This window comes from Nannobrachium achirus (assembly GCF_963921795.1).
Source record: "Nannobrachium achirus genome assembly, chromosome: 6".
NCBI lineage: Eukaryota > Metazoa > Chordata > Actinopteri > Myctophiformes > Myctophidae > Nannobrachium > Nannobrachium achirus.
In genome coordinates this window covers 14,746,327-14,757,419 of record NC_137815.1, presented here as the reverse complement: position 1 = coordinate 14,757,419, position 11,093 = coordinate 14,746,327, and the positions used below count along the sequence as shown (strand labels likewise).

The 11,093-nt window shown below is 44.2% G+C and overlaps 1 protein-coding gene across 1 annotated transcript in view; it reads left to right on the top strand.

Moving 5' to 3' along the window:
- The window catches only part of LOC308286829 (cullin-associated NEDD8-dissociated protein 1-like), a gene marked incomplete at its 5' end in the record, with an annotated part of 34,838 nt that overhangs the window by 6,697 nt on the left and 17,048 nt on the right, over positions 1-11,093 (top strand). Inside the window, 3 exons of the mRNA XM_080727952.1 lie at positions 23-104; positions 5,422-5,563; positions 10,665-10,783. Of these exons, the coding sequence (XP_080584078.1) occupies positions 23-104; positions 5,422-5,563; positions 10,665-10,783 (343 nt within the window). The remainder of the gene's footprint in view (positions 1-22; positions 105-5,421; positions 5,564-10,664; positions 10,784-11,093) is intronic.

Here is an 11,093-nt window from a genome sequence, read left to right as displayed (position 1 = left end):
GGGCGGGCGCCGGGCAGCAGAGGGTCATCTCGCTGCTGGCCGCCTCGGAGCAACAAGGTGCTAGCAGGGAGGAGGAGCCTGCAGTCACCATGTTGAAGAAACAGGTAAACGCATTCATCTCTGTCCTGGATTGTTTCCTGTGTTGGTGATGTTGGGAGTCGTAGTTTTTATAGTCATACAGTAGTTGTCGCAGTGGCAGCAGCAGCCAGTTTACTGAATAGTACAGTTTTTTAAATAATTGCTTTCATCAAAATCAGGGAAGGAATTTCATGGAGGCCATGAAGGCTATGGCCGCCGTTGCCCCTCAGTTTGGCCTTGTGCCCCTCAAACCAATGGCATGACCTGACACCACAGTGGCCTTAATGCCCCAGCTGACTGTACCACTTCCTCCTCTGTCTCTTTCTTGACAATATGTAGACAGTAGTCACCGGTGTCTCTTTCTTGTCGTGCAGACTCCAGTATCTTTTGTTGAGATTCTGAAATCTTAACTTCCCCGAGTCCACCATTTTTCGATAACCTTTTTCATTTATCTGTAATCGTTTTTGGGAAAATTAAAATAATGAAAAGCAATAAAAAAATTAATACAAATAAATGAAATATGTTATCGAAAAGAAAAAAAAAAACACAGCCAGCTCACATATTAGGAGAGCGTCAGGAGTCACCAGAAAAAAGGACGGGAATATTTGATGAATCTGACATGGTTAAAATGGAGTTTGAAGTTACAATGGGTTTTTATAGGAAGGGGGTGTGTCTGATAAAATGGATATCAAATATCTAAATACTGATTCAAGCAACTAAAAATCTGTCCAGGGTGTTGATTAGACGATAACATGACCAAAACTAAATAAAGGAAAGAAATACAAGAAGAAAGAAACAAAAAGAAATAGACAAAGGAAAAAGTGCAAGCACCTGTCCTTTATCTTATGCATCTTGTATACGTGCATCATTTGAATCACTTTATAATTACATACGTTAAAGCTACAATCAAAGGCAATGCCGGTCAAGAGGGTGATTGATTGGTCAGATGAAAAAAGCTAAAGCCTCTATCAGAGTCCAGGGTGAAGAGCTATTCACTTCACCGCGGTGTAGTTTTCTAGCTATCAACTAAAAATACATAACAAAGCCTAGGTGATAGCTATAGGAAACTACAACGCGGTGAAGTGAATAACTCTTCACGCTGGACTCTGATAGAGGCTTAAGTCTTGTGCAGACATCAAGCAGGGCCTGACTAATATAAGCATGCTGGCACTGTGGCACATGCAGTGGGCACACCCATCACCCCTGACTAATGTCAGCATGCTGGCACTGTGGCACAGTGGGCACACACATCACCCCCTGGCTAATGTAAGCATGCTGGCACTGTGGCACACACATCACCCATCACCTCCTGGCTAATGTAAACATGTAAACACTCTATAAAATTATTACTATCACAATATAGAGCTATTTAACACTGTTACTGAACAAACACTCCATAGCAATGACTATCACAATATAGAGCTATTTAACACTGTTACTGAACGCTAATTCTCTAATTGATAAACCCAAGCCATCGGCTATGTGGATTGGCCAACTTTTGCATGCCGTTTGTGCCGTTTTATATAAGTGGCACCTTTATTTGTGAATGGGTGTTTACCTTGATAGGGAATCAGTAGGGAATCAATGGGATAGGGAATCAATAGGGAATCAATGGGAATGGGAATCATTGGGGAATCAATGGGATAGGGAATCAGTGGGAGTGGGAATCAATATAGGGAATCAATGGGATAGGGAATAAATAGGGAATCAATGGGAGTGGGAATCAATATAGGGAATCAATGGGATAGGGAATAATAAATAGGGAATCAATGGGAGTGGGAATCAATATAGGGAATCAATGGGAGGGACTCAATTGGTCGAGCTTCACATGACAGTTAGCTTGCTGCAGAATATAGTCACGTCAGCAACCACACTTGCAAATTCCAATTGCATCTTTCTAGTTAACCTTCATCCATGTTCAGCTTCACAGTGTATCTGAATGCAGGAGTACACAGCAACAACGGTGCTACTGTTGCGGTGGGGAACAAAGTGTACTGCTTTGGATATGGCAGTGTCGGAGGGAAGTTAGTCAGCAAGGATCAGATCGGTGTGTTTGTCTTCAACACAGTGTCTCTGCGCTGGAAACAGCTGCCTCTAGTGACCACTGGGAGAGGAGAGCGTCCTCCAGAGGTTCCCCCACAGTGCGCCGGGCACACAGCTGTGCTGATAGAGCGTATCGCCTACATCTGGGGCGGGGCTGACTTGAAAACAAGATTAAATGATCACAACGTGGTTTATGCATTTGACGTGGACACCCACCGATGGTCCAAGCCCACGGTATCGGGGACTGCCCCAGCTGGGAGGGCGTTTCACTCAGCCTGTGCCGTTGGAACGGTCATGTATATCTATGGAGGTTTCACAAGGCCCCGCGAGTGGTACAAGCTGGACACCTCCACTATGGTCTGGTCTTCAATTCATGTGCGAGGCACTTGGGAACCTGATAGGGTAGGGCGACCTGCCACCGTCATTGGGACAAAGATGTTTGTATTTGAGGGTGGCAACATCAGAGTGTTTGACACAGAGACCAACTGCTGGCTGTACACACAGCGTACAGGAAAACACTGGTTGTATTATTCATTTGCCTACAATGGAGAGCTGTGTGTATTTTCTGGGCAAAACTCAACTCAACACAATTATCTGTTGAAATTCAATCCAGAGACCTTGTCCTGGAAGGAGTTTGAGCTCAAGGGCAAAGGCCCAGCTTCATCTATTGATGGCATGTGCTGTTGCCTGGTCGGAGATCGTATCGTATTCTTTGGAGGATTCAAACGTTCCCCCACTGATGACCTTTATATCTTAGATTTAAGTCCTAGCCTGAAGACGTTATGCAAGCTAGCGGTTCTTCAGTACGGTCTGGAGCAGTCTGAACTGACGCATGACATCAGGTGGGAACTGGCAGCCATGACTGCCAACAGTCTATAGTTTTGAACTTGTAATTTGTTTTTCTTTCTTGATTGTATTTAGTTTTACTTTGCATATTAAGTTACCTTTTTATTTTGTGAAAATGGTTCTTGTGGCGGATATTGGCCTTCTAATGCGTGAGGGGGCCTTGATCTTTCAATTACTTTTTTGTTTACATGTTTTTTTATTGCGACCGCAGTTTAGTATGAGAACCATCACATCTTGACCGTATCTGTCTGTCTGTCTCTGTAAACTTGGTTTGATCTTTTACTGTTGATTGACTGTTATGCTCTGACATCACGCTCTGACATCACTGTGATGTCAGGGGAACCACACTAACAGAATCCCTTTTAGGCCCATATACTGTATGGAGATCCCTGATGTCATCGATATTAAGCCCATATCTGTGAATGCAAATATATGTCAGTCTAACATATAAAGACTACAGGTATACATGTCAGTCTAACCAGTGTGGCTGGTTCTACAGACATGAATCTCCATATACAGGTATGGGCATAAAAGGAATTGTATGTACTAGAAGCGTCTAGTCGGCGCCCTGGCCAACTCGGGAACAATGTATATAGGGGATGAATGCCCCGCCCTTTAATGCAAACCCCATTATACCGGTCATAGGATCTGTTTTGACCATCTGTTTGCGTGTGTCCATTTATGCCCATATATGGGGATATCTATCTGTCTACGTCCATTTTATGTCCATATATGGAGATCTCTGTAGGACCCGTTTTGACCATCTGTTTGCCTGTGTCCATTTATGCCCATACATGGAGTTATCTGTCTGTCTGCGTCCATTTTATGCCCATATATGGAGATCTCTGTAGGACCTGTATTGACCATCTGTTTGCCTGTGTCCATTTATGCTCATATATGGAGATATCTGTATCTGTCTGTCTGCATCCATTTCATGCCCATATATGGAGATCTCTGTATCTGTTTGTCTGTGTCCCTTTATGCCCATTATGGAGATCTCTGTATCTGTCTGTGCCTCCGACTGTGTTGCAGACACAGTGCTGGTTCCCCCTTTAATGCAAACCCCATTATACCTGTTGTCATAGGACCCGTTTTGACCATCTGTTTGCCTGTGTCCATTTATGCCCATATATGGAGATATCTGTATCTGTCTTTTTGCGTCCATTTTATGCCCATATATGGAGATCTTTGACCATCTGTTTGCCTGTGTCCATTTATGCTCATACATGGAGATATCCGTATCTGTCTGTTTGCATCCATTTTATGCCCATGGCGGGGAACGCGTGTGCCTAATTTGAAATAGGGAATGAATGCCCCACTCTTTAATGCAAACCCCATTATACCTGTTGTCATAAGAGCCGTTTTGACCATATGTTTGCCTGTGTCCTTTTATGCCCATATAGGAACATCAGAATACGTAACCATGGCATTTTTTGTTGACTCATGTGGTGTACGTGATCTCAGAGCCTTTTATGAAGTGATGTCACAATGAGTCAGCGCTTGCGCCGATTTCCTCCGGAACAGCCTGATGTCAACAATCAGCTCCGCATAAGGAGATTCCGAACGTTTTGCGCCGGTTTCGGAAAACCGCGAGTCGGGTCGGGTCGAGGCCCGGCACTGCACTCCACGCGGCGGCGGGGAACGCGCATGCCGAATCTGAAGCCGGAGGGACGAACGGTTCTCGAGATACGCGGATTACAAACAGACAGACACGCAGACAGACAGAGATTTGTCGCATTTATAGATAGATGATGTCAGACGTCATAGGACTTTCACATAACGAGTAACCGAGTAAGCATGTCTGGGGTCTCACAACACATGGTTGGTTCTACAAACTCCAACTTTTGCACACGGATAGCCCCGATTTTTGCTTATGTTCTTAGCTGCTTCCCCTGCCAAGACAGATGGCAAGGGCGACGTTGCTTTTCGCCGCTCCTACAGATTTTGCACTAAAATAACGCAAAGCGGTACACAGTATCTCTAAAGTCATGTCCTCAACATGGATCTGTTCCATTTCCCATATTCCCTCCTGATTGCCTACCATTGCCTTCTAAAGTTTCTGTATGCGACCTGACGGTCGCTTATCTCCCGATTTAGGGAGTCTTACTGGTATTGTATTGTATTGTCAGTATTATAGGCCTATGTATTACTGATGAATTGAGTATAAAGGATCACAAGACTACGAGCCCCTGGGGCTTTTTATATTATGCTTTTAGCATAAACTTAGACGGTACTACTAATGAGCATGTTAATAAAGTATTCAATCAATCAATCAATGTAATACAAATATTACTAATGTTAGAATTACATAAGTCGTTGTAGTGTAGTGTATGGCACTACATCAAAATCATTTCAAAATCTGTTGTTTTCGACAAGCTACACAACTTGTAATGGAGTATAAATTAGGCTTTACACTTCATAAATTCAACTATAAATATTGTTGTGTCTCTCCAGGTGCCAGTCATAGTGAAGGCCCTCCACAGACAGCTGAAGGAGAAGAACATTAAATCCAGACAGGGCTGCTTCTGTCTGCTCACTGAGCTCACACACACTGTGCCCGGATCACTGGAGCAGCATGTCCCTGCACTCATACCTGGTACACTGCACGCACTCACACACACACTGGAGCAGCATATCCCTGCACTCATACCTGGTACACTGCACGCACTCACACACACACTGGAGCAGCATATCCCTGCACTCATACCTGGTACACTGCACGCACTCACACACACACTGGAGCAGCATCTCCCTGCACTCATACCTGGTACACTGCACGCTCTCACACACACTGGAGCAGCATATCCCTGCACTCATACCTGGTACACTGCACGCTCTCACACACACACTGATCATAGGAGCAGCATCTCCCTGCACTCATACCTGGTACACTGCACGCTCTCACACACACACTGATCATAGGAGCAGCATCTCCCTGCACTCATACCTGGTACACTGCACGCACTCACACACACACTGATCACAGGAGCAGTATATACTCCAGTACCTGGCTTAAAGTCCTGCTCGCAATTTGGTGTTAGGGGAGTTTCTCACCTGAACTGAGTCAGTGGGTCCCTAGACATGAAAAATCACTGAGGTGCTCGTTCGCCATAGTGGCACGAATGGCGCAATGGCCATATCAAATATGGCTGCCATCGGCTATGATGAAAATCCAACTTTTCTGTTTCTGGGTATATATGCACATGTAATACCTCTATTTGGACTTATTGGGGTGTGGGGAATTCATTTCTGACATTGTTTTGACCATTTTGGGTGATCTGGACCTCGACAAGGTCATGGCCAAGGTCATTTTGCTATTCCGAAGACCGTGGCCATAACTTGGCCATTGTTAGGAGTAAAAACAGGTGCAATAGGTCTAAATCAACTAATGCTGACATGTATAATTCATTTCTGACATTGTTTTGACCATTAAGGATCATCTTGTCTTTGAAATATCAATGTCAATGCCATTTTTCAAAAACGATTTTGTTCATTACTTGCACTTTTATAGTATTTTTTGTAAGTTTGTTACTATTTTATTGTAAGTTTGTTTTGTTTATAACAAAAGACATACTAGTGAGAAATACAACAAGTGAACATCCACATTTAACTTTAAAGGGGGGTTTAAAATGGGTGTTTAAATGAGCAAATAAGACTATTTACGAATAAAAGTGACAAATAAAAATCACACACAAAAGCACACACAAAATTAAAGTTATATGTAACTTTTTTTATAAAACAAATCTTAAAATGGTCCTAGCTGTTAAATCGCTAAAGTTTTAGAACCCCCACTCTGTTATTTTCAGCTTCTAAAGCCTTCTCTTTATATGTTTTCTATGATCCCTGCCCGGGACCGGTTTTCGCGGAAAAATTGCGTCATCACACTACCGGCCAATCACAGCGAGGGTTATACACTGCCGGCCAATCAGAGCGCAGAACATACACTGCCGGGCTCTCTGGTGGGTTTAGGAAACACGCCTTCAGGAAGTACACTGCAGTGTTTACACTGGAGGAGTCTAGCATGTAACTCCCCAACCGCTGCTCGTAGAAGGACACGGGAGACCTCATTGAAAGCGTCTCGGCGAGGCGAGGCGGACGCGGTGGTCTGACGGCCCGGTCCTTAAGCGAAAAACGGACGAGAAAAGCAAACGCGACCGCGGTTTGCTATACTGCTACAGACCACCAGTTGAGCAACTTACACAGTATAGCTTTAAATAACAATTTCCCTCAAAGTGCACCATATTGTGATTGTGTGCATCCAAGTTAGTATGATGTGTTTTTACAGGATGTATTTGCCATTGTTCCATGGCAAAATATGATGCACCGATATTGGGGCGGCATAGCTCAGGGGTAGAGAAACCGTTATTAGAGCACGAAGGGTTCCCAGTTCGAATCCGGGCTCCCCCTGAGTTAATGTCGAAGGGTCCTTGGGCAAGACTCTGAACCCCACATTGCTCCCGGTGAGCTGGTTGGTGCCTTGCATGGTTTCCTCCGCCACCGGTGTATGAATGTGTGGGTGAATGTAATGCACAATTTCTGTAAAGCGCTTTGGATAAAAGCGCTATATAAATGCACCATTTACCATTTATCCATCAGCAAGGTAGCCATATCCTCGAGAGTCGAAGTGTTCCTTGCATCCATCCATGTTCCATTGGTTCTAGTCTTTCCTCGGGTTCCTTGGCTGTTGCAAGCAGGTAGCAAGACATGCACTAGAAAGGTGCCTTGTTGGTCTCAGCAGTTGTACTTCTCTGCTACCAATGCTGTGTCTTGTTCTGTCAAGGTCTTTGCCTCTCCAAAGTTTGTTAGATATTGTATTCGGTCAGAAGCCATAGCTGCATGCTTAGTCCCCACCTGGCCCATGCAGTCATCTCCAGTTTCCAAGGCATATGTCCCCTCATCACTGTCTTGGCTAGTGGTGCTCCAAGATGAGAGACTGCTTGATGCTGTAGAAGCATGTGCCGCTGCACACCTAGTGCCATACTGCTACCAGATCTACTTAATCCCCAGTGCTTGGAAGTATCACTACGACAACTCTCTGGGGTCCACTCATAATCCTGGCGACCCATTATTCCCTCCATTAGGTTAGGGTTATGGGTAGGTTTAGTTATAATAGGGCCAGTTGACTCCACATGTACCAGCAGCTTGGTGACAGCCTCCTCAACCTAGTTCAATCTTTGGGATCTCTTCACCTCCAGCCCCTTTTGCAGGGAGCCACTCATCATCAGAGATAACAGAGTCGACAGACCCATCCCTCATCAACTTTACAAATTCTGGGTGTCTGAGGAGAACAAACAGCTCTCCAGCTGTGTGTTCGGAATATGGTGTCCATTCAAGCTTGTGGCGATGTAGGTAGAACGGCTGCCTCCTGCTTATTTGTCGAAGTGTCCTTAAGCAAGACACTGAACCCCTAACTGCTCCCGATGAGCACCTTGCATGGTTTCATGGTGTGAATGTATGTGTGAATGTGTGTTGTGAAATACATTGTACAGCGCTTTGGAGAAGAGTGCTATATACTGTAAATGCAGTCCATTTACCATTATCAGCTCTGTTGTCTCTGTTGATGATGTCGCTAGTGGAGAAGAGATCCCAGACATCTTGAATAGGATTGAGGAGGCTGACACCTGGTGCATGTACAGCCTCCATTATAACTAAGCCTATCCCTAACCTTCACTAACCTAATGGTCAGAATAATGGGATGTCGGAACTATGAGCGGACCCCAGTCTCCTTCACATTACTGCTATACTACACCCCATATTTCCAAGCACTGGGGATGAAGGAGATCTGGCAGCAGTATGGCACTGGTGAGACTCACTTCCACTGCATCAAGCAGTCTCATCTTGGAGCACCACTAGCCAAGACAGTGATCAAGGTACATACTGTATGCCTTGGAGACAGGAGATGACTGCATGGGCCAGGTGAGGATTAAACATGTAGTTATGGCTTCTGACCGAGTACAATATCTAACAAACTTTGGAGAGGCAAAGACCTTGACAGAACAAGACACAGTATTGGTAGCAGAGAAGAACAACTGCTGAGACCAACGAGGCACCTTTCTAGCGCATTTCTTGCCACCTGCTTGCAACAGCCAAGGAACCTGAGGAAAGACTAGAACCAATGGAACATGGAACAGGACATGACATAAAGGCTTGTCCTGTTGTCTGGGACAAGTGCCCATACTATGGAGTGGAGGGAGCAAGGGGGTTCATTTTAGCCGTCCTTTTGTTATTATTTCAATGTATGACATTTTTATCCGGACAAGTGACTTTTGTCCCCAGACAAGTGAATGGGAAATATACTTGTCCAAAGGACAACTGCCTCAAAAAGTCAACGTCAAGCTCTGATGGATGGAAGGAGCACTTCACTCCTGCCATGTCTGAAGCAAGACACTCGACACTGATGGAGTTCTGTGCATCATATTTTGCCATGGAACAATGACAAATCCATCCTGTAAAAACACCTCATACTATACTTGCATGCACACAATCACAATATGGTGCACTTTGAGGGAAATTGTTATTTAATTTTGTGAGTGATTTTGTTGTGTAATTGTATTTGTTACTTTTATTCGTAAATAGTCTTATTTGCTCATTTAAACACCCATTTAAAACCCCCCTTTAAAGTTAAATGTTGATGTTTACTTGTTGTATTTCTCACTAGTATGTCTTTTGTTATAAAGAAAACAAACTTACTATAAAATAGTAACAAACTTACAAAAAATACTATAAAAGTGCAAGTAATGAACAAAAAAAATGGCATTGACATTGATATTTCAAAGACAAGATGATCCTTAATGGTCAAAACAATGTCAGAAATGAATTATACATGTCAGCATTAGTTGATTTAGACCTACTGCACCTGTTTTTACTCCTAACAATGGCCAAGTTATGGCCCACGGTCTTCGGAATAGCAAAATGACCTTGACCATGACCTTTTGAGGTCCAAATCACCCAAAATGGTCAAAACAATATCAGAAATGAATTCCCCACACCACAATTAGTCCAAATAGAGGTATTACATGTGCATATACACCCAGAAACAGAAAAGTTGGATTTTCATCATAGCCGATGGCAGCCATATTTGATATGGCCATTGCGCCATTCGTGGCACTATGGCGGACGAGCACCTCGGTGATTTTTCATGTCTAGGGTCCCACTGACTCAGTTCAGGTGAGAAACTCCCCTAACACCAAATTGCGAGCAGGACTTTAAGTCAGATACTGTATTAATATCCCTGCACTCATACCTGATAAAACCTACGCACGCACGCACACGCACGCACGCACGCACGCACGCACGCACGCACGCACGCACGCACGCACACACACACACACACACTGATCACAGGAGCAGTATATCCCTGCACTCATACCTGATAAAACCTACGCACGCACGCACACACACGCACGCACGCACGCACGCACGCACGCACGCACGCACGCACGCACACACACACACACACACACACACACACACACACACACACACACACACACACGACCAGTCTTCTTCTATAATGTGCAAATATGCCTTCTCTGTGTAATTTTGGTTTCTTCCGGAAAGCTGAAAGGCTCTGAGTCAGAAGGCCTGATCGAATTGAGATCATGGCACCCCATCTTTAATAAACACAACACAATAATTTGCTTTGTAAATTCTTCCATTTCTCTCTTATTATTTTTCTTTTCCTCCCTCCCTCCCAGGCATAGTGTTCTCTCTGACAGACAAGTGCACCTCCTCCACCATGAGAATAGATGCTCTGTCCTTCCTCCATGTTCTTCTCCTCTCTCATCCTCCCCAAGCCTTCCAGCCACACATGCAGGTTTCTTAGCACGCTCCATTTGTCTGCAGCTCTATGGCAAACATACAATCTCCAGTGATGAATAAAATAATGTGTGAAAAAAATGTATAGTGTAGAAAAGTGGTTCTCAAAGTGGGGTCGGGAATTATTTTGGGGGGTCACCAGATGTGTTTCTCACTCAACAGTAAAAAGACCAACATAAGTGTATACATAAAATTGTGAAAATAGCAGATCTACATGCTCACAATATATTATTGTGAAATATTAATTTTCACAATGGAACAGATGGAGTCAAACTAATCTAATGCCAATTCCGAGTGCTTGTCAGGGT